The following is a 24,541-nucleotide window of genomic DNA, read 5'->3' as shown; positions in this document are numbered from 1 at the left end:
AAGTTAAAGCAAGCAGCAAATGAGCTTCTTCAAACGTAGGTGAATGGAAGGTGGGATTTGGCTGAATGTTTCACTATTAGTGGGGTAGCAGTTTTAATTACGAACGTCTTTCTCTCTCTCTAAGTGGTGGGTTTTTAAGTTGGTCTTATTGCAATTCCTCTGTAAATTAGATTTTGTATTAATGATAAGCATTAGGATTATTAGTGCCACCACTTCCTTTCTTGTTTTCTGCACTCCAGTGTACATGCTCTGCATCAGCTCGTGCTTCCTTCACGTCTGGAAAACAAACTGAAACATGTCTGGATCTTTAAGGTTGTGAAAGAGGATGGTAGCATTGGTGCAATCGCATCTGAAAGGGCTTACTTTCCAAGCACTCCCCTGCGAAGGCATGTTAGTGTAACATAATCTTCCTCCTTGTTTACTGCAATAGATGCCAAATGCAAGTCTTGCTCTTCATTCACTGAACATTACTATAAAGATTTACAAAATAACATTTCCCCAAGTGATAGAGGCATTTACAGAAACTACTGTAGAGTGAAATTATGAGTAAAGGTTTACTGTATCTGGAGCAGTTAAATAAAAACCACAGTTGTAGCCCTGTTATGTCTGGATAGGTCTGGAGCAGGAAGGCCAGTCCAAAGCCTCTGTCCATTGCTTCATTTATCACTATGGTAAACTGAACTTTTTAAAGTCAAACTTTCTTGCTTAGATTCAGAATTTGAAACCAAACTGCAAGAGGGTAAGAAGCACATCCTGTATCCTTTCTAATCAGCTTTCCCCTCCTCCATTTCTGTTCTTCCTGTTTACATATTTGGTTTCAGGCCACCCTATGGGTCTCACTTCTGCACTCAGTTCAGTTTGCCAAAACTCTTCTGGGCAGCAGCAAATAGGCTTAACCCTTTGGCTCAAAGCAATGGGGATGTCTGATGAGAGAGGCTGATGTATGTTGTGCATTGTTTTCGGTGGCAGTAGCTTCTGGCTGTGAAGAGGTTAAATGCCCAGGCTAAAAAGAACTTTAATGTGTGTAATGGCACTTTCATTTTGCTTGTCAGTTGAAGTCAGTGCGTTTGAACAGTGTGAGGATTTAGTTCTGCATTTACACTAGATTTCAGTGTATTTAAATTCTTAATAATTTGCATTTCAAATAAGCAATCCAGGCAGCTAGTTAAAAACCTGTATCTTGTAAAAACTATGTTTCTGAACAGTGCTTTCTTCTGACAACCACATTTACGATATCATTCCAGGTTAGTCTAGCTGTCTTTGGGAGATGTACCTTTGAAGTCTTCTGTGCTGTATTCATTCTTGCTTCATGGTACGTTTGCCTTGGCTGGGTACAGCAACCAGATAGATTGTAAACTGCCCTCTTGCCTACACTGGGAAAGCGTGTCAGCATGATTCTGCAATGGCAGTGAGAGTGAAAGCTGTATTGTAGCCAGGGCACAAGTGTTTTTGCTGCGTCATCTAACCCTGATCATAGCTATTATAACAGGGGTGGCCAAACTGCAGCTCCCAAGCCACATGTGGCTCTTCTACAGTTAAAGTGCAGCTCGCAAAGCCCTCCATATTCCCCCCATTCTCCGCCTACCAGACTGGGGGAGGACGGGGAGGGCTCGGAGCTTTTGCCCTGCAGTGGGGTGGTGGAGCTAGGGGCTTCTGCCCAGCAGGGAAGGGAGTCTAGTGGCTTCTGTTCCGTGGGAGGCCCCACCACCCTGCTGCAGGGCAGAAGCTCCAAGCCCTGACGGGTGCACCCGGCTTTCCAACTTCTGAAGATTATCATATGCAGCTCAAAGAAAAGGAATACTTGTGGCACCTTAGAGACTAACCAGTTTATTTGAGCATTGGTTAGTCTCTAAGGTGCCACAAGTCCTCCTTTTCTTTTTGCGAATACAGACTAACACGGCTGTTACTCTGAAACCTGTCAATATGCAGCTCAGAGGATCAGTACATTTGGCCACCCCTGTAATAAAACTGGCCACCCCATGTGTTCACAGTTGTAGCTCGTGTCTGGGATCCAGCTCACAGCTCTCAAACCTAAAGGGCATTAACCCTAGCAAAAGTCCCACCCTTCTCCTTATGCAGTCAGCACAGGGAATGCAACCTGTGACCATTTCCTATACTTCCTTTCAAATGCTTAAAAAGCTCAGATGAACCTCTGTGCTGCAGCAATCAGCACCTGACCATCTGATCATAATACTGTGCATTTCTCTACCACCTTTCCCCATCTTGAGGAGGTTGGTTGTGCCACAACAGACATTAATGAATAAATCTGAATGCACTGGGATGGGGTATCCTCCTTTAACCATTGGGGAAACTGAGGCACGGGGCAGTGAACTGACTTTGCCATGGTCACACAGCCGGTGAGCAACAGATCTGATGATAAATCCTAGGTCTCCCAACTCCCAGGCTTGTGCTTTAATCACAAGATGATTTCCTTCCTGTGAAGGATGTAAGCACAGCATCCACAAGTAATGCAGTTACCTGCATCAAACCCGTCTGTCTTACTGCAGCAAGTGAAAGCAAGAGCGCAGCAGTCATTTTTAGGTTTATTTTTATCCTTGGCAATCGCACGCTTTTAATGTTAAGTGTTCTGTGGAGGAGGAGATTTCTGCCATTGCAGAATTAGTAAGAATTTAGCATTTTCAGTCAAACTTTGCAAGCATTTTTGCAAATTGTGTGCTCATTCTGACAGCCCAGAAACAGCGGAGTAATATTAATGAAAGCGTTCCTGTTCTAATTATAAGTTCCTTCTGCATGAACACCCACAAAATAGCCCTTGAAAACCTACAGCCCTTCTACATTGCTTTGGTTGTATTTTATAGCTGTGGCAGAGAGCTGTTGGGTGAGATGTCACTCAACATGACCCCATCAGTGCCCTCTATTATATCTGTGGCAACAAAGATGGACCATGGTTATGGTACCAAAGGGATATACATGTGGCTTTCCTTGCACAACAGAGCATGCTGAGTAGACAAACCCTGATTTCTTACAACACTGATGTTTCCAGGTGAAATGCGATTTGCCAAGTCTGCATTTGAATTACAGCTGTGAAGGCCAATGAGGGACAAAATGCAGAGTTTGCGAGTCATGAAAAAGACTTGCCTGCTGCGGTGGCTCTTGGAGCCACGTGGCCTGATGATATATTGTTGGCCATGCTGCAATGGGTTCTGTTAATCTTGGAGGCCAAGGGCTTGTGCGAAAATTTCGACCCGTTGAGAAAGGCAGCTGCCGCAGGGCACCTGAGCAGTGGAAAAGTGAAGCCCTGTAATGTGTTCACACCAGAAAGGATAAACTGCTTCGTGGCCTTAGCTCATGGCACTATCTAAGCCAAATCACTTTCTTGGTGTAAGTTTATTTTTAATTTTATTCAAGCCATAGAGAAACCATCCACTTCTCAGAGTAACAGCCGTGTTACTCTGTATTCGCAAAAAGAAAAGGAGTACTCGTGGCACCTTAGAGACTAACCAGTTTATTTGAGCATAAGCTTTCGTGAGTTAGCTGTAGCTCATGAAAGCTTATGCTCAAATAAACTGGTTAGTCTCTAAGGTGCCACGAGTACTCCTTTTCTTTTTGCATCCACTTCTCAATGATCTGATTTGATCCTTCAGCTTTGTCACTACTGTCAGGGAGAATGACATATGGTTTTAGTCTAATTAAAGTGGAATTCTCCTTCAGCACATAAATTTCTTGAGTTTGTACATAAAATGCAGGGTTTATTGTAAGGGGAGAGACTCCTTGATATGGAACAGCCATTTTTGAAACATAAAACTTTTGTCAGGGAATCAAGATGCGTGAAGTCAGTGATAGCAGAATAATCCTCAAACACAGATGTTTCACCACTTGTGGACGGGGTGAGTGCGAAGAACGATGCCCTTCTCTTGTGGATGGTGTGGAGATAGACATTTTCGGCAAAGGATTGGAAGAGGAAGCTGCACGACTACTGCTCACTGATGCCGAAAGGCTAAATCAGTGGTTCTCAAACTTTTGTACTGGTGACTCCTTTCACATAGCAAGCCTCTGAGTGTGACCCCCCCCCCCTTGTAAATCAAAAACACTTTTTTATATATTTAACACCATTATAAATGCTGGAGGTAAAGCAGGTTTGGGATGGAGGCTGACAGCTTGCGACCCTGCCTCCCCCAGGTAATAACCTCGCAACCCCTTGAAGGGTCCCAACCCCCAGTTTGAGAACCCCTGGGCTAAGTCTTGCTGTGTATATAACAGAGGTGAAAGAGTAGAAGAAAACGCCGAGTAAAGGTTGTTAGTAGTGCACCCTAGCGGTGAGTACTGGGAGCAGCATTCAGTATATTTAATTGACTTAGAAGACAGGATGAATAGAAAAAGTTTTGCTGACAACACGAACTATTTAGCTAAATCAAAGCTAAGGGCCTGGTAGAGCTAGGTAATTGGGCAACATGATAGCAAACTAATACAAACAGGTTGTGCAAGAACAGTGAATGGAAAGAGCTACGTATATTCTTCGCACATGCTGGGTTCTGAAATGGTGGTAACGTCTGAAGGAAAGAGTGAGGTGCTATTTGTTGGGTCAGTTCAGACATTTTCTCAGTGCATGGTCATGGCCAAAAAATGTATCTCTCTCTCCCAACTGGTAGCTTTTTTGTGAAAGCAGATCTGGCTTGTCACTCACACGGCAGTACTGAGGTTTGAACTGAGGGACAAGCTCCAGCTCTGCCCTTGTGTTTGATGCATGCTCTTTTGTTTTACAAGTATGCCAAGGCTATCTAATTTATTTAGCTCTTTTTGGAAATGTAAGGCCTTGAACTGCACCAAATGGCCTCTCTGTGTTTTGCGCACACATGGAGTTTGTGAATCCACTTAGGTAAAAATTAAACTTTTCAATGAAAAAGCAAAATTGAATAAACCAATTTATCCGGTTTAGCCCCTCCAAAAAGATCTACCAGAAGTAGAAAAAATGCATGTGAGGGTGATACATGAATAGAGACATCAGGAGTGAGGCTCCCCATACCAGCAGAGAGTAAAAGATTGAGACTGTTCATTTTGAAAAGGAAAATAGGAAGATAGGGGCAGAGGTGTATACCCTGACTGGCAGAGAAGCCAGGACCCCAGTCAATGCCCTGTGTACCCTTTGTCATAATGCAAGGACCAAGTGACAATGAAATAAATAGGCAACAAACTTAAAACTGGTATAAGGAAATACTTTCTTATATAATGTATAACCAATCTGTGGAGCTAGTTACCACAGGCTATAATTGAAGTAAACAGCTCATGATTCATGAAAGGGCAATACAATAAGAACAGGAATGGTATCTGCAGTTACACACTAACTAAGATAACATAAGGCCTGTTAACCCTAGTGTTTCAGGGCATAATCTGATGGCAGGATTCAAGAAAAATTAAGTGCACTTATAGAGAGCTTATGTCTTACTCTGAGGCTTCAAATGTTGCCCAGCCTTGGGCTGTTTGTCAGTTGCAGTATGGCAGTTCCTGTATTCCTAGAATAAAGAAACACTTCCTAGCTACAAAGAAGCTAGGCAATGTTGTTTTTTATTTGTCCAAGTCCTTGCACTTTGCGGTGCAAGCTGAATGAAAAGATAATGCAGTGCGAGCAAAGAATGAATCTCTGTCAGGAACACTTTTCTTAATTAGAATGATGGAGTGAGGAAAGTCCTGTGTGGCCTTCTCATAACAGCTGGAGTCATTTGGAAATTCAGTGAATTCAACCCCGAACCACTTCGACCTTTTGTGTCATATTTGGTGCAATACCAACTTTGTCTGTAAAAATTATAATTTCAGCCAGATAGGTGATCCTGTCGTCGGTGCTCAAAGAGGGGCTGGCTCAGTTCCCAGGTCTGGTCTCTTGTTCCCTGGGCCAGCAGAAACCAGGGGCATCATGAAGACGACAGTGCCTGCTGCTGAGCAGTTTGTGTTGGTTTCAGGTGTCCCTCTCGCAAAAAGTGCTATACAAGTTAGCAGAGACTGTAGGGTTAAGGGGACCATCACTTCTGGGAGTTTATCCTTCTTGGTCAAAGGTTGTGGGACGTTGGCACAGAGGAAGCTTATGCCACTGTTGCTCAAGGGTTTTTCTCCTATTCTGAGGATAGAATGGATGACTCATTTCTAGGGCTGTCAGATCAGCACTCTCCACTAAAAAACTCAGACAAAAATACTTGAAAACCTTGTCTGAAAGAGTAAAGATTTAGAAATCTCTCTGCTCTTGTGTCAGATATGCATACGTGGCACAGAACGACTCATTTATAACATAGCCATGACAGAAATCTCTAGGCCCAGAAACTGCAGACATACAGAATTCTCTAGCTCCTATTGCACCTTTAAAGAATTCCATCAAAGTATTTCTCATAATCTAAGCAACTTTATAATGTCCCCTTAAAAACTAGAAGCAGGTGTGTTTTTACCAAATCTTCTGATATATAGATGGCCACACCAGCTTGTCAGACTCTCCTGGCTGCTGCTTCCTCCTCACCCGCTCACTGCGCCGTCCCAGCTTGGAGACTGTCTTCTCAGGAACTGCTCTTGCAAGCTGAAAACCACCTTGCATCTTCCTAGGAACTCCTAAATAGTGTGTTATCATAGAAGAGAATAGCTGTCTGTAATGACAGAGAGTGGGTCTGGTTTACTTTGCTGCTTCAGTTCGTGCCTAGGTAGTTTGTTCCATAGGAGCTGACAGTTGAATGGACAGTTATGACATTTTACCACTCAAATCTCCTGCAGCTTATCTTACCGGTTAAGCTGTCACTCCAAAGACGCCATGCTGGAGAACATGTTCCTTACATATGTGTTCAGACTCCTTTCTGAGACTTCTCCTTCCAGTCAACGTGGTCTCTGCTTTCACCATTACTATTGGGAAGAGTATTACACTGGTTGGACATATTTAATAATGAGCTGCACTTAAACTACAAACTTCATCTGTTTGCTAATTGCCATGCAAGGTTCATCATTCTCTTCTGTGAAGCTCCAAAAGAGCATGTGTTGTGATGTGCAGACCCAGTGAGATGGGTTAGATAGATATGACAGTCTTAATAATTGTTTTGCTTTGTGGATTGGTCTCAATGCTTTAGTATGGCCTGATGGTCAGAATCCAAACAGGCTGGAAATGATTGCATTGGTTTGTCATGTATAACTGTTTCTAGGGTGGTGTGAAATGCCTAACCTGTTATCTCTTAGTTACTGCTTGCAGTCTAATTCTGATGTTAATCATTTTTGCACCAGAGGTTTCCAGTGCATCCCTTGATAGTAGCAGACTTTGCAGCTGGAACATGCCACGCCCCAGGGTTAGCAAAGTCATTTTAGCAATAATTTATAATCTAAAAACCTTTCAGTTTTTCAACAGTTTTCCATTTCCAGAATCCCTTGCCACCGTCCAGATAGATAATCTAATTTGTCTTGGGATACATTACAGGGAATCATGTTATGTAACTTAGGTTATTCTTGGATCACCACCACCGCTAGAAGTACACTGGCATACACAGCATTAGTGATGCAACAGTCTCCTCTGTGTCTGAGTGGATCAAAATGTCGCTGTTGAGCTACATAGAGAGAAGTCAGTAGTTAGCCAAAAGAAAAGGAGGACTTGTGGCACTTTAGAGACTAACAAATTTTAAATAAATTAGTTAGTCTCTAAGGTACCACAAGTCCTCCTTTTCTTTTTGCGAATACAGACTAATGCGGCTGCTACTCTGAAACCAGTAGTTAGCCAGTATCTGAACATAGCCCGGTTAGAAAGTGGAGAACTTAAACAGATGATTTTGTATTTAAATTTGATCTTGTAAACTCTGTGCTGAACACAAGACAGGTGATCCATTCCTCCCGCCACTGTAAATGCTCCATATTGATTTGCGGGGAACCCCAGTTTATTTATTACCTTTTTTTTTTTTTTTTTGGACACTCCATGATGGTGGGTGGGTGGGTGTTACACTGGGTCAGATAGCAAAGTTAAAAAATAAGAGAAACATCTCAATTTCTAATTGATTCATAACTCTCAACACAGCAAGAGTGAGGAACATATGGTTCCCGGGTTCGGGTCTGTCGAGTATGTGCCTGTTTGGTTCAGGGACTGTGTGGCAACTTTTTAATTTAAAGGGACATGCCAACGTACAAATCACGTTTTTTTTCACCCACTATTGTTGTATGGGACACTTAATATGGCTGTAACTGAAAAAAAGATTAGAGAGAAAATATTTCTGTATTTTTCCAACTTATTTGCTTTTTGCCTAGTCACTTTCATTCATTCCCCTGTACAGGTTAGCTGGCCAATCAGTTTCCCTTGTTTTTTTTTTTTTTGTGACTGGTTTGATACAGCAACAGAGGAGAGAGAATGAGACTTTACCGACAGGAAAATGTGATGGTAAAACCACAAAAATCAGCAAAGGGACGTGGGGCAGAGTCCCAAGAAAAACTGCTTGTAACATGCTTTTGGAAGTTGACTAGATTAAGTTGACAGTATCCTTTTAAAGCTAAACAAGACAAACCGATCTTGGGCAATGTGATGGGTTAAAGAACTAGCATTTCATCTGCACTGGAGGCCTGAGTTCACACTGATAAATAGTTTGGGAGATCTCATTCTAGTCTGATGTGGACGTTGTTCCTATCCCAAAGCCACAGAATGGTTAGGAGGAGTTAAATACGGTGGTCTGCTCAGGGGAGCCCAGACTGTTTCAGGTTAGGAGGAAAGTGTATTGGCAAAGCTGTGCAGGGAAGGCTGTACAGCAGTATAGTCTCATGAGTGCCCAGGGTCTCAGAGCTTATACAAAAAGCTTGACACTGGACTCTCTGGGCATATTGGAATGCTGGCCTAGGCCCTCACTAATAGTTGGCTTTTTGATAATGCTCCTCAAATGATATAAAGCTAATGCCATAGAAAGTATTGATACAGATATTACAAACTGCTATGTGTACGTCTCTCAGCGAGTCCACTGGAAACCCACTTTGACTCCCACTTCCTGCTCTTGACTCTCTGCTTCAAGATTCTGCATCTCCATCTCTGTGCCTGTGGCCAAGGAGGACTGGGCAGGATGCTGTAATATTCCCATTCTTTTCTGGTCTGTTGAGTAAGCACCTGGACCCAGGTTTCTTACATGGTATTGCAGACCACTTAATGGTTTGTAACCCTGTTTTTGAGGGTTTTAACAACCCTCATAAAGCTTGCTGGGGATTCTCAAACTTGCTATAAATGTTTTCAGCAAAGTAGAATGTGTTTAAAAACTATATATTCCCTTCCTGTTGTATGTGTGTTATGTGGATTAGGTAATTGATTTATATGAAAGGCAGGATCAGTTTGTTTAAATGACAGTGGTTCTCAACCTGCGGCCCATTGGCTACTTGCAGCCCAGTCAGCACACAGCTGCCGCCTATGACATCCTCAGGGCCATCCAGGTATATCTGGATGCAGCCCACAATGGTAAATAGTTTGAGAACCACTGGTTTAAAACTACTGAATGATGGGTGGGAGGGAAATCTCATACTAAACTACAATACTACGATTCTTGGGGCGCCAGCTGGCAGAGAGCTGGTACAGGGTGAAGTCTCAAAGTATTGTAAAACTATTAAATTTAAATAAAGGTGCTGAGGTAGATATGTTGGGGGGTTCCTATCCTTGTGGAACGGGATACTTACAGAGTTGCTATGTTAGATTCCACCACAACTTCTGCAAGTATCCTAAAGGTGTATCCCCTACTGGCTAGCACTGCCTGATGGGGGTATTGCTGTCCAGCCAACTGCAAGAGTTAAGAAGGGTATTCCCTTACGTAAAAAGACTTTTTCTCCCTAGCTGGCTCCTTTGAGAAGTGAATACGATCAGTTAAATAGTGCAGATTCTATTTAACCAGCAAAGCTGTGGGCAATTCATCAGGGGCTTTACATTTTTATTTCAAGACTACAGTGCAACTAATCACTATTTCAATGTTTAGATTTCTGAAGCAGAATCTCCCTAGCATGAATTCAACATAAAATTTGAGGGCAGTTTGTGAGGATACAGCTGTGGGAACCATTCGTCCGCATCTGCCAGATATTCAATAGGTGTTATGTGCTTTTTCTATAAATGGCCCTTTATGGGTCTTTCGGAATTCGACTTAGATCATATATGTACAGCACTTCTTATAATTAGTTTTAAATCACAGAAGTATGTTAATGTTTGGATTGTTTATAGGGATGTGTGGCGAGTCCCTGTCTTCTCCTCTCACCCCTTTATCTTGTTTTTTTGTTCTTGCACTGTGGATCTAGGACAGTGTTGGAGTTTGTTTTGGTTTTGTGGGAGTTTATTTTAGTATTTCTCTCTGTGGAATTGATGTCTCTTCTTGTTGCTATCTATTTTATTCTTTTTTTTTTTTACATAAATTAAATAGAATCAGCTGGGACATCTTGGCCAGACAAACCTAATTTTTATTTCTTAAACTGTCACATTGAGATTACAAACTCAAACCCCACATCTCTGTCTGAGGGGCTTGTAGTGTCTTGCATGCTGCTCTGCAGACCCAACAGAGAGCACACAGTCAGACTTGTGCCATCTCAGACTTCTGCTAACAGGAGTGTCAGTACAGGAAGTGAACAGGAATACATGTTAATTCTGGGCGAATGGGAAAAAGATTGGTGTTTCCTAAGGGGAAATCAGAAAACTGCGGAAGAGAAGCTGTATATTCAGGAAGGTGTGGTGTACATATGAGCTGAAAGAAGCAAGAGTGAGGTAGCAAATCCCATAATACTTTCAGGGTCTAGTTCTCACTGGCTATCTCTAGGATGTAACGCTTGCGGGTGAGAGCAGTGTTGGGTGATGTGGTGAGAGGCCTGGGTTTAGCGTTGTCCCTACACACATTGTAGGTCACAAACAAACATTGGCTCGGGGCAGCACCCTCATTCCTCCCAGCAGGAGTTGTCTGCAGCTAGATCAGTTAGTTACTTGGAGCGAAAAACTGTTCTTAAGAGTTTCTTCCCTCCCTATCCGTTGTTTTCACAGAGGTAGGTAGGGGAAGGGACCCGGCTGAATAAGCACATAAGAATGTCCCTGAGGGGATGCAGGAACATGCTGTAAACGGGGAAGTCACCCAGGGAGGCTGACAGTCTGCTGTAACATTGGAAGGAGGGCATCCGCCCTGCATTGTTTTACACACACAGTATCGTGGGGACTGACATGATGTTTTGTACCGGTTCCGATGAGCAGTACAGGACCTACGGTAGCTGAAGGGGATGAGATGGCGACATTTCAGAGCTGTTACAATGTATCTTGTTAGCACTTTCTGTTGCTGCTTTTAGATGCCTCCAGTTCAGTCCATGCTGTGGTGGTATAAGGCTGGTACGCTCCTCGAAGCACCATGGCATGAAATGGAGGTTCCTAGAAGCAAGACGGAAGGTACAGTACTGACAGTTGGCCTCCGTGTGCGTTCATTCTCCCCCCTCTTGTGGTGGGGGTGGGGGTGGGGGAGAAGAGAATCTAAATATTAAAAAAAAAAACAAAAAAACCAACCTGTTAGGAAACTGCTAGACTGCCAGCAAAGTGACCCACTGCCAGCAATGCTGAGGTAAGGGGTCCTCCACTCGGCGATATTCCACTGTACCTAGGTGTTGCAGGGCTCTCCGGCAGCCAGTGAGGTGTGTGCTTCAGTGCCATGGCTTTTAACGGTTCTGAATGAGGGTGTCTGTCCAAGAGCATCAGTGCTGGCAAAGGCCAGTGCTTCTAACCCAGGTTTTTTCACCAGTCGTTTCATTATACTCGGTGAGACACTGACATGAGTTATCAGACGCAATTGTCTGGCTTCACCATCTAAATGTAAAATTATAGTTGTTGCTCTGCATGTACATCGGCCATACGAAGAAGACGACTGACATGAATGGGGAAACCTATTAACAGCACTTGTCTGAAAAATGAATGTGAATTTCAGTTGTGGAAATGTCCGTAGCATGAAACCTTCCCCTTCCCTTTCTGTCTCTGATTGCATCACAGAAAAGCAGGGTCCAGAACGGAAGAGGATTAAAAAGGAGCCTGCCACTAGGAAGCCTGGCTTGCTGTTTGGAATGGGGCTTTCAGGAATCAGGGCTGGTTACCCACTCTCTGAGCGCCAGCAAGTCGCCCTTCTTATGCAGATGACAGCAGAAGAATCTGCAAATAGCCCAGGTGAGAGCTGAAAGTGAGGCGTGGGTGGATGTGTCTGAGCTCATATTTAATGGGACTCTGTATGCTTCTGCTTATTCATAAACAACAACCATGGTCACAAAATAGACACAGTTGAGCATGTGTACCAGTGGTGTCTACCTGGCACCCAGGACATGTTTTATAATGTTGGTAGCATAATTCTTCTGCCTCAAGACTATAGTATGAGAGTCTGGAAATGAATTTAAGGGATGCAAATGCTTCACTCCTGCCAACTATTCCATCTTCACCTAATATCACTTCATGCAAGCTACAGCTCCCTACCCCAATTTAGGCAAATGTCCCTTTATTGCATTCTGAAATGATTATAGAATGTTGGACAGATATGTGCAGAAGGCATTAGATGCTGTTTAGTTAGCACTAAAGATCTCAGAACTAATTTAGTTACCGGGATCATTAGCATATGTCAGAGCTCCAAGTTTTCTGCTAGGTTAATATGTTGATTGAGTAATAAGATGTTTTTGAGAGTAAAAGGGAGAGCATGATTATCTCTGGGATTCTTAAATGCTCCTCCTTATGTAAAAGAACTAGACTATGCTAACCATGGTGTATTGTAATTTTAGACCTAATGTAGTAAGTGTTTTTAACATGGAATTAATATTTCAATATGCTGTAGTATCTGTTGCCAATATGGGCTCCTGTGGGGTTTTATATGTGTTATATGATCTGTCTATGTATCCTTCTGTCTTATATACAGAACGGTGGAGTTATCTAGGGACCTTATTTTTGTTGCTGTCATTCTTAATGTGAATCTAGTTTCAAGTCACTCTCACTTGATATTAAGTGAATTTCAGAATATTCAGGGCTTCTCCCAAGAAGTGTGTGCACTATCCTTCCAGGCAGTTACCCCCTCACAGGCACATGGGGAAGGTTACTTTGTCACTTCCCTTTGGAAGTAAGACTTTTGGGTATGAGGAGACCCTTTGCCCTTTCTGAAATCATAGGATTGTCTATAATCTGTACAAGTGTTACTACACCCTTCTCCAGTCTGTGCTTCAGCACAGCCTACAATTTATATCTGTATTATACATACACAGGCTTTCCTGGGTCTCCACATCTGGTTCAGAGGATCAGTTACCTCTGAGTGCCTTGCAGTCAGTGCTTCAGTGCAACTGCTGGATTAAAAGTATTGCAACAGCTCCCTCTGAGGGGCTCTGGTTTTCCTTTGAGTTGCAGTTCTTCACTGTATTTCTCTTCTCCATGCAGTAGATACAACACCAAAGCATCCCTCTCAGTCTACAGTGTGTCAGAAGGGAACTCCTAACTCTGCCTCCAAAACCAAAGATAAAGTAAATAAGAGAAATGAGCGTGGAGAGACTCGGCTGCATAGAGCTGCCATCCGAGGAGATGCCCGGCGCATCAAGGAACTCATCATTGAGGGCGCAGATGTCAACGTTAAGGACTTTGCAGGTAGCAAGCCCAGCTGCAGTTCAGTGATCTGTATTAATAAGCCAGGAGCCCAAAGTGCAGTCAGTGGATTTGTATATGCCCCGTATCTCACCTCGCCTTTAATAAATATAGGAATAGCCAGGCCACATCAGACCCAGAGTCCCTTGAGTCCAGTATCCCATCTCTAGACTGAAAGTGTCCGGTACCAGACACTGTAATGGCCAGTTATAGAATGACCTGTGCGTAGGAAATTTTCCTAACCCCAGGCATTTATGCCTTGTGGCATGAACCATGAGCTTAGGGTGGTGCAATGGAATGGAGAGTCTCAGCATGAGGTGCTTCATTCTGGTCTGAGCAATGTCCATCCCGATGAGGATGGAGCACTGCAGACTGGAATCTGTAGTCCTAGCAAGTCTTAGATCCTCATGAAAGATGGAGGCAGGTGCAGTGATTTGCTTTGTTTTATAATCATTCAGTGTGACCCAGCAAAGCCTGTGAACAGGTGCAGTGTGGGTACTAGGGTGACCAGACAGCAAGTGTGAAAAATCAGGACTAGGGTGGGGTGTAATAGGAGTGTATTTAAGAAAAAGACCCAAAAATCGGGACTGTCCCTATAAAGTCGGGACATCTGGTCACCTTAGTGGGTACCCCTGGGATTATAGATAGAGCGGGTAACAAAACCTGTAGTTAAGCTTGCCCAACACTTCCTATTATAAGATCCTGTTTTCAGTTGCTTAGTATAACTTAGTCAAATTTGAGCCATTTGTGCTGAAATTTTCCATGTCAGGTGTTTGCCTTAGGCTGGGTTTTGTTTTTTGTTTTGTTTTTATTTTAAGTTCAGCTGTTTTTAAGAATGAGATTAAGGGAAATACATTATTTTGCACATGCTGAAAAAATTCTTGCTATCCCTGTGTAAAACTGCCCAAGTTAGGCTGCGTTATAAATCTGAAAAATCTCAGTTTGCACATGCTCAGTAGAGACTGATTAGAGTTTAGCCGCTGAATTCTCAGACCATTCCATCTGTACTTGAGCATGCTCCATCCCAGAATTGTAGAAGCTGAGCAGGACTTTTCCTGCAGTTGCTCCTTCAAGCTTTTGGGAGTCAACTGTGGCACCAGAACTGAGAACAGGGAGCCTGTTTCTCTTGTGCTCTCAGTATTCCCTCTGCTGGTGCCCAAGCAGTGTGGAGGAGGAACCTCTCTGACTCAAATGCAATAAACAAGTTCACGGAAGCCCGTGACCTGTCTCTGACTTTTACTAAAGATAACCATGACAAAATGGTGCTGATGGTGGGGAGGGCTGAAGCTTGAGTGAGGGGGAGGGGAGTAAGAGAGCTTGAGCCCCACTGCGGAAGGGAGAAGTCCAACACTCCTCATCCCTGGCGGCTCAGAACTGTGGCAGCCGCCTGCAGCATCTGGGAGCTCTGGCCCACCACCCCAGGGCTGGAAAATATCACAAGGTCTCTGAAGGTCACAGAATCAATGACATTCTTTACCTCCATGACAAAATCTTACCCTTAATCGTAATTATACGCACAGGAGGGCTGAATTAAGGTTGCACGGACAACCTTAATTCTGGCATTTCCTAGCTTTTGAGTGCTTGACTTTCTGACCATAACATTCTTTTTAAGTAGTTTTTTAAATGTAGCGAGTAGATATGCTTATTCTTGAGCTCCAAATGTTTAACATCAGTGTTCGTTGTGAGTAATTTCAATCACAGATACCCCTTTTTAATAGTACAAAGGGAGGGTTCTGAAAGGCTCACCAGTGCTATCAGCAGAATATTCAAGGAGTAGTGCACACCTGCCGGGAAACTTCGAAACAGATTCTACTTAGAAATCAATCTGCTGCCCATGTATGATAGAAATTTTTACATTTCTTTCCCTCATTCTTCAGAGGTTTGTTTGAGAATAGGAGCTTTTGTTTCTGCAGAGTTCATCTGCTTCCATGCTTAGTCCCTTCCAGAAGTCATGGTCCTGTTTGTGACGTCACAGTTGCTTGCTGTGGAAATGTTGCAGACAACCCGTATGCTGAGAGTTCAGCTAGGGGATACGCTGTATGACCAGATGAATCCTAAACCCCAGTCCTGACTGAGTGACAATCTTCCTCCTATCAAAGAGTTAGAGGAGAGAGAAACAATTTAATCTAATGAGAGCAGAGCACCATGAGGTATCAGCCGCCCTTTGAGTTCATTCACTAAACGTTCTCTGCTTTTGGAGTTCACTGAGTGGCATGAAGTTCTACAGGACAATTGGCTGTAGCACCTTATGTTGCCAAACAGAAAAGCTGGATGGACTCAAGTACCAGATGTCAGGCTGGCAAAAAAGTTGCTTTCCAAAGCAGAGCTGCTGGTGTGTTGGGCAGGCGGTCTTGGCCATGCAGGTCCTGCTGTGCCGTGTGCTGGCTGGTTAGAAGAGCTCCGTGTCAGCAGGCAGAGCTGCAGGCAAGCTGCCATATTAGCAGCCAGCAGCATCTATTTTGGTTACTGTGACACTGTTCATAATTATCAACCGTAAAAATTAGTTGCCCACGTCATGAGTGTTTGTGTGCTTGCAGGCTGGACAGCATTGCACGAGGCATGTAACCGGGGTTACTATGATGTTGCAAAGCAGTTGCTTGCTGCCGGCGCGGAAGTCAACACAAAGGGTTTGGATGACGACACCCCGCTGCATGATGCAGCTAATAATGGGCATTTCAAGGTTGGTTCTTGCTGGATTTAGTAGCCATTTTTTAGTGATTTGTTACAAATAAATGAGTTTGATTTTCCTGTGCTTTAAGTCGTATCTGTATAGGCAATTGCTATTTCATTTCATTTCACGGACTGGCATGTTGCATCTTTCCATGTGAGACTCTTTCTCCAACCCCTGTGCTATTACATGTTGTGCTAGTTTCTCCACTTTGTGTCAGAGTCCTTGGAATTGTAGGGTGGAGCTTGCTACCAGAATACAGGTTTGCATTTCCCCCCGTAAATCTGTCCTGCCATTTTCTCTGTCCCTCATTTCAATCACTGTGTCCATGTCACTGGGTGACAGGGGGCAGGATGACCAGCCAGCTCTGACCTCAAACTAACCTCTATCCTGCTTGTCTGTCTGAACAGCCCACAGAAGTGATGGGGACTGAAACAACTTCCTTCGCAATGGAACCATACTGAGATTTTGAAGTTTTTCTCATTTTTAGGTGGTAAAATTGTTGTTACATTACGGAGGGAACCCTCATCAAAGCAACAGGAAGGGAGAGACGCCTTTAAAAGTCGCTAATTCCCCCACCATGGTGAATCTACTCCTGGGAAAGACCACCTATCCCTCTAGTGAAGAGAGCTCAACAGGTGAGATGCTGACCTGTGTGGGTGTTGGGATAATGGGCTATCACCATAGTGGCAACCTGCTACCACAAAAGCAGTTATAATAGCCCCAGAACGCCTACATGCTACTGGAATAGCCAACTCAGTGCACAGTCAAGATGTCCAGATGCTTAGAAAACCTACCCTTTGCTCAGAGAGCTCTGCCGCTCATCCTGGAGAGTTCAGTCGTAGGAGCCTACTGCTAAAAGCATCCTACATGTTTCCACCTACCACAACTGGGGATGTAGGAGGAGAGGCCAGGCCCTCAAGTAACTGGGTCCCATATCATTTAGGGTTCAAAGACTGTCGCCAGCATTTTGACTTGCACCGGGAAGCCAGTGTAGAAATTCTTTCATACCTGTTGTGTATTCATTACAGCATACCCCCGGGAAAGCAAGGTGCTGTATTCTGCATTTGTGGAAGCTTCCAGACAGTGCTCCACTAAATGACTGTAGTCTAGCATGGAGGTGATGAAGTTATGACTAATAGCTGCAATGCCTGCACTGGATGGGCAGCTTCTTAGTTAGTTCAAGATAGTTCAAGAGAGGCACTGCATGCCACTGCTCCTCCCAGAGAATCCTGGTCTACAGCCCATTTGTGTGTTAGAGCTGTGCCCACTCCGAGTGCATCCTATGTAGTTTTAAAACTACTTGGGTATTCTTTCCAAAAGAATGTTAAGCTCACTCTAGGCTCAGCTAAGAAGTCTGGTGTGTTCAGTGTGTGGGGTGCAAGGAGACTGCTAGCTTGGGATTTCAGGAGAGGCCTGAAGAATGCATATTTCTCCTGAAAACAACCTACAGGGCTAATGCTTTGTGCTGTTTTTTCCCCACAGAGAGCTCAGAGGAGGAGGACGCCCCTTCATTTGCACCTTCCAGCTCCGTCGATGGCAATAACACAGACTCTGAGTTTGAAAAAGGCTTGAAACATAAGACAAAGAGTCAAGAGCCCCCCAAAACAACAATCACACCGGTAAAGGATGAATATGAATTTGATGAAGATGATGAGCAGGACAGAGTCCCGCCCGTCGATGACAAGCATTTGCTGAAAAAGGATTACAGGAAAGAGACTAAAGCAAACAGTTTTATTTCCATACCCAAAATGGAAGTAAAAACCTATACTAAAAATAACACAATTACACCAAAGAAACCTGCCCATCGCATCCTGTCAGACACGTCAGATGAAGAGGATACCAGTGTAGCTGTGGGGACTGGCGAGAAGCTGAGACTATCGACTCACTCGGTACTGCCCAGCAGCAAGACTCGAGAGCCCTCCAACACCAAGCAACAGAAGGAGAAAAATAAAGTCAAAAAGAAGCGGAAAAAGGAGACAAAGAGCAAAGAGGTTCGGTTTGGCAAAAAAAATGACAAATTTTGTTCCTCTGAATCAGAGAGTGAAAATTTGGAGAGTGAGGAGGATGATAGAGACTCTGTGCAAAGCTCTAGCTGTGTAAAGGACTCTAGGCTAGTGCTAAAGGAATCCTCCTTGTTCAACTCTCTGTCTGCCTCTTCCACCTCTTCTCATGGGAGTTTAGCTTCACAGAAACATAACCCTAATCTTACAGACCAGCACTCCAAGCACTGGAGGACAGACAACTGGAAAACCATATCTTCTCCAGCATGGTCAGATGTCAGTTCCTTATCGGACTCCACAAGGACGAGACTGACAAGTGAGTCAGACTATACATCTGAGGATTCCAGTTTACAGTCGTTAAAGCCAGTGAGAAAGAAGCAGGAGCACAAAAAGAAAAATAACTCTCACAATACTGTCTCTGAGAAGAAGAATTCATTCCATGCCAACGTGGACGGAGCAATTCCAAAGCTGGATAAGGAGGGAAAGGTTGTTAAAAAACATAAAACAAAACATAAACATAAAAACAAAGAGAAGGGACAATGCCCAGTCAGCCAAGACATTAAAATAATCAAAACTTTTTCCTTTGAATATGAGGACTCTAAGCAAAAGCCTGACAAGGGTTTGATAGAGACTGAAAGTCCAAGTGAAAATAAATTAAAAGTGTTAAAACATGAGAGAGAACACTGTAAAAAGGAAGAAAAGCTACTGAAAAGTAAATCAGAGGAGAAGGAATGGTTGTTTAAAGATGAGACTGGAAAAGCCTCCAAAGAGGAGAAATCATTAAAAAAAGTCAAAGAGGGGAATAAAGACATCAGCAAATTTTTCAGAGAGGAGAAGTCAAGTAAAGAAAAACCCATAAAGGAAAAGTCTCCCAAAGAGGAGAAACCTAGAATACACAAGGAAGAGAGAAAGAAAAAATCAAAGGAAAAGCAGTCAAAATCTGAAAAGAAGAATGATCTGAAGGAGGAGAAAATTACTAAACTGGAGAAAGACAAAACCTTCAAAGAAGAGAGAGAAAAATGTAAAAAAGAAAAAGTTTACAAAGAAGAACCTGGATTTGATGAGTTTAGTAATAAAAGCCAATTGCTGGAAAGCGAGGACACAAAATTCAGCCTTTCTGATGATCAGCAAGAGAGATGGTTTTCTGATTTGTCTTCTGATTCATCCTTTGATTTCAAAGGTGAGGATAGCTGGGATTCTCCAGTAACAGACTTCAGGGAGATTAAAAATGACAGCATGGCAAAACTAATCCTAGAAACAGTGAAGGAAGAAATTAAAGACAAGAAAAGGGAGAATAAAATAAAGGAAAAGAAAGAATACAATGAAAAACGCAATGAAAGGGATACATTCTTAAAAAAGAGAGAGAGAGAAAGTGTTGACAAAAACCCTGAGAAGAAAAAGGACCAAACTGAAAAGCATAAAGTCACTCCTAGTTATCTGCCTGAAAAGGACAAGAAAAGGAAAGATTCTGCAGAAAGCGTTAAAGAGAGAAAGGAAAAAGATCCAGGTGAAATCAACAAAGAGAGAAAAGATTCCTCTGATAGCTGTAAAGACCGAAAGGACATAAAAATTAAACAAGAGGAGCCCTATCGAGATGAGTTTAAAGAATATGGTTGTGAAACATTCTTCAAGGAGAAATCTGACCCTGAATTCAGTGGAAAAAATGTGGAAAGCGGGGAAAGGCACCATTCAGGGAAAGATAAGGAGAAGAAAGATGCTCCTGATAAGGAAAAGAAAGAAAAACTGAAACCAGAAAAATATAAGGAGAAATCCAAAGAAGCAGATAAAGAGAAAAATGAAAAAGTTGTTGCTGAGAAAAACCAGAAAGACAAAGAACTGGATAAAAGTTTTAAAGAGAAAAAAGATCCTAAGGAGAAATACAAGGATCTGCATAACAAAGACAAAGAAAGGAAGAATTCTTTAGACTATATCAAAGAGAAAAAAGAGAAAAACTTCTCTGGAGATAGAGAGGATTTCTCTGAGAAAAGAGATGAGAAAAAAGGAAAAGAGAAAAGCTGGTACAGCATCGCAGATATCTTCACAGATGAAAGCGAAGATGAGAAGGATGATTACAGCTTAAGCGGATTCAAAATTGGTGAGGCCATTGGGAGTGAATTGCATCGAATGGACAGTCTACAAGAAAAAGATGATAGCATGGCTGCTGAAAAGGAACTTTATCTTGCTGACAAGCACAGAAAGTACTCTTCTGACAGGCAACATTCAGGAGAGAAACAGAAAGATAAAGAGAAGAAAAAGGATAAAGGATTAGCAGAAGGTGGGAAGGAGAAAAAAGAGAAGAGTTTCTTTGAAAAACACAAAGAGAAGAAGGATAAAGATTCTGTTGAGAAGTATAAAGACAGGAAAGACAGAACCTCAGTAGACTCCACCCAAGAAAAGAAAAACAAGCAAAAGCTCCCTGAAAAGGCTGAAAAGAAGCATGCTGCTGAGGAGAAGGTAAAAAACAAGCATAAGGAAAAGATGGATAAAGAACATTCCAAAGAAAAGAAGTCTTCAAAAGGAGGAGAGACCGAGAAGAGCCTGTTGGAAAAATTGGAGGAGGAGGCCCTCAATGAATATAGAGATGACTCCAATGATAAAATAAGTGAGATTTCTTCTGATAGCTTCACAGACAGAGGACAAGATCCAGGACTAACCAACCTCTTTGAGTCTTCTAACCTTTCTCTTATGGATGCCTCTGAGGAAAAGTATAAAGATTCTCTTCCTTTGCCCTGCTTGCAAGACAAACTCAAGGAGAAGGAGAGGCACAGGCATTCCTCATCTTCATCAAAGAAAAGTCACGAGAAAGAGAAAGCAAAGAAGGAAAAAACAGAGAAAAAAGAGAAAATGGATGACTTTAAAGACTCCAGCAACAGAAAAGATTCCAGTCAATACGAAAAAGAATTCTCTGTGGATGGGGAGACTTTTGGCATTTCCTACAGCATGAAAGCAGAGGTTGAGGAAGAACTGGACAAAAACATTGACTATTTGTTTTCTGAAAAGAAAGATAAAAATGATCCTGAGAGAGAGCTCTCAAAGAAGGCAGAAAAGGAAAAGACTTATGTTTCCAGTACCATCAGCACAGTCAAAGAGAAGAAGAAGAGAGAAAAACACAAGGAAAAATGGAAGGATGAAAAGGAAAAGCATAGAGACAAACATACAGATGGATTCTTTAAACATCACAAAGATGAGACAAAATCTGTGGTTAAAGACAAGGATAGCCCTCAAGTTATCACATTCAAAGATAAGTCAAAGGAGGAGAACCTCAAATTTAGTGAAACCAAACTGAAGGAGAAACTCAAGGAAAACCAAGAGAAAGACAAAACAGAGTCTCTAAAGATCAGTAATGGAAATGATAAAATAGCATTGTCCAAAGATGGTAACAAGAAAGATAACAGGCCTAGAGAGAAGCTTCTGGGTGATGGTGATCTAATGATGACCAGCTTCGAGAGGATGCTGAGCCAAAAAGACCTGGAAATTGAGGAGCGCCACAAAAGACACAAAGAGAGAATGAAGCAAATGGAGAAGATGAGGCACAGATCTGGAGATCCCAAATTAAAAGATAAAATTAAAACCTCTGAAGAGATGCGTAAGAGGAGTCTGGATTTGACCACAAAGAAACCACTAGCACTAGATACTCAGCTAAAGGACAAAAAGCTCAAAGAACTAGGTCCACTGACTCCTATATTGTCACCAGATAATAAGCCACAGCTTGCTGTGGGGACAGATTCAAAAGACTGGATAACTGGCCCTCAGCTGAAAGAAATTTTACCTGCTTCTCCCAGGCCAGATCAGAACAGGCCGACAGGTGTTCCAGCTCCAGCTTCCGTAGTTTCTTGTCCAAGCTATGAAGAAGTGATGCAGACACCAAGAACTCCTTCGTGCAGCAATGAAGATTACACAGATTTGATGTTTGATTGTGCTGACTCTCAGCACTCTCTGCCCATATCCACAATGTCCATGAATGCATGTTCTCCATCCTTTTTTGACAGATATGCAAATGCTTCGAGTGGACTTCCCGACAATCCAAGTCAGACTCCAACAAGGACGATACCCTCCACAAACCTTTATCGTTCAATCTCTGTTGATATAAGAAGGGTCCCTGAAGATGAGTTCAGTGCTGGAGACAAGTTTTTCAGGCAGCAAAGTGTCCCGGCAACATCAAATTATGATTCTCCAGTGCAGCATTTGATGGAGGAAAAAGTCCCTCTTCCTTCTGTTCCTGCAGAAAAGTTTCAGTGTATGTCTCCAGGGTATTATTCACCTGACTATGGAATTCCATCACCTAAAGTAGAAACTTTGCATTGTGCACCTGTTGGCAATGTTGTCCAATCACCTGAAAGCATCTTTTCTGGTTTACAAGCAAAATCCTCCCCCTCGCATAGAGATGAGCTGCTTGCACCTTCTGTAGAAAGTGCTCTTCCCCCTGATCTTGGCATGCCTTTGGATACCACAGAAGAGCAGCAAGCTACTGCTTCTATTTTGCCACCAGAGTCTACCTTTTTACCACCTATTGAAGAAAACCATTTTAGTTCAGGTATTTCAGAGCAGAACAATATGGACTGGGATAATCCTCCTTCCAGAAACCCTGACCCTCCCATCCCTCCTAGTTTAATTGGTAATCCATCTGATCACCCTGTCAGCTGGTCAGTGGGATCAGAACTTCTAATGAAATCTCCCCAGAGGTTCCCTGAATCCCCTAAGCCATTCTGTTCACTGGACCCAATACATCCTGCACCCGTGCCCTTTATTTCTACAGATTCTCCATACCCAGTTTCTCCTATTTCCTATCCATTGTCAGTATCTGAACCGGGGCTTGATGAAGTAAAGGAAGATGCTGAAGAAGCAGTTCCAGGAGAAATGGCAACTGCAGAAGAGCAAGCTCCTTACATGTCCCCTACTAGATTAGACACTTTCTTCAATAACTGCAAGCCTCTTCCAGAAGAAACACCCGAGATGCCTTTAGACCCCCCTTGCATTCCAACAGAAACTCCGGCAGAGGCTGTTAACACTCTGGAAAACAGTTATTTGGAAAACAGTAGTGTTGCACCTGTAAACCCAGAAGAGCCAGTAACGTGGCCTGATCCATTCACAAACTCAGAAGATGACTTAGACCTTGGTCCCTTCTCGTTGCCGGAATTGCCGCTCCAAGCTAAAGATGTCCCAGATGCTGAAATGACTGAAGTGGCACCGATAGAAGAAAGCCCAGTAGCTGCCCCAGAAGTCATAAATACTGGGGTCATGAACGTGAGTGTGTCTGTCACAGCTTCCAGTGAGCAGGAAGAGCTACTGCTTAATCAGCCAAGTAACTTACTACCTGTGGAACCAGAGCCACAGCTGGAGGAACAAAAGTCGGAAGTGATTGCACCAGAAGCTACCTCGGAAGCATTGAATGTACCAGAAGAGAAAAGATTAGAAGAGTCCGAGGCACAGAGTTTTCAACAGACTGCGTCAATAGAGCTTGCTCAGCCAGAGAAACAAGAGGCAGAAACAAACCATGAAGAATTGCCCTCGTCAAACTGTGCAGTGGAGAGTGGATCTCAAAGCAGCTTGGCACAAGCGAACGCTGCTGAGATTGGGGTCGCGCAAGACAGTGCTGCAGTACGAAGTGGGAGCCAAGTCTCTTCCATCCAGACAGAGACACCCCAAGGGACTACTCCAGTAGAAACCATAGAGCCAGTACAAAAACCAGTAGCAGAAGTTTCCAAACCACCCAAAATAGAAGAGATCCCGCAACGAATTACCAGGAACAGGGCTCAAATGCTGGCTAATCAAAATAAACAGAACACTGCACCTTCTGAGAAAGAGTTTCCTCCAGTTTCTGCACCTTCCACGCGTGCAAAAGGGCGAGTGACGGAGGAAGACGATGCTCAAGCCCAACATCCACGTAAACGCAGGTTCCAGCGTTCCAGCCAGCAGCTACAGCAGCAGATTAACACGTCCACCCAGCAGACAAGAGAGATGATACAGCAAACACTGGCAGCGATTGTAGATGCCATAAAACTGGACGACATTGAGCCCTATCACAGTGACCGATCAAACCCATACTTTGAGTATCTTCAGATCAGGAAAAAGATTGAAGAGAAGCGGAAAATCCTCTGCTACATCACTCCCCAGGCTCCCCAGTGTTATGCCGAATATGTCACCTACACAGGGTCCTACCTGCTGGATGGCAAACCGCTAAGCAAGCTTCACATTCCAGTGGTGAGTTACCCTCACAATTTCTTCTGGCTCCATTCTCTTTATGGAATAATAAAACTGAAATGCTACAGATATAGTCAAGTCTGGGTGTCCTCCAACATAGTCAAAGCACAGTTCTGTTTTATAGTC

The 24,541-nt window shown here is 43.2% G+C and overlaps 1 protein-coding gene across 8 annotated transcripts in view; it reads left to right on the top strand.

Annotated features, from left to right (window-relative positions):
* Positions 1 to 24,541, top strand: part of ANKRD11 (ankyrin repeat domain containing 11) — a 232,060-nt gene that overhangs the window by 195,508 nt on the left and 12,011 nt on the right. For 7 of the 8 annotated variants that reach the window (XR_012154550.1, XM_073308239.1, XM_073308240.1 and 4 more), the window contains 5 exons: positions 11,930 to 12,100; positions 13,343 to 13,546; positions 16,081 to 16,223; positions 16,702 to 16,849; positions 17,697 to 24,415. Coding sequence is in view for 7 of the 8 variants with exons in the window: in XM_073308239.1 (XP_073164340.1) it covers positions 11,930 to 12,100; positions 13,343 to 13,546; positions 16,081 to 16,223; positions 16,702 to 16,849; positions 17,697 to 24,415 (7,385 nt within the window). In the remaining variant the exon portion in view is untranslated. Of the gene's footprint in view, positions 1 to 11,241; positions 11,339 to 11,929; positions 12,101 to 13,342; positions 13,547 to 16,080; positions 16,224 to 16,701; positions 16,850 to 17,696; positions 24,416 to 24,541 lie in introns of all 8 variants that reach the window. The other variant, XM_073308241.1, reaches the window with a different exon arrangement.

Source organism: Lepidochelys kempii, chromosome 12 (genome assembly GCF_965140265.1).
Source record: "Lepidochelys kempii isolate rLepKem1 chromosome 12, rLepKem1.hap2, whole genome shotgun sequence".
NCBI classification, from domain to species: Eukaryota; Metazoa; Chordata; order Testudines; family Cheloniidae; genus Lepidochelys; species Lepidochelys kempii.
The sequence above is the reverse complement of the archived record's forward strand: the minus strand, read 5'-3'. Positions and strand labels throughout refer to the sequence as shown.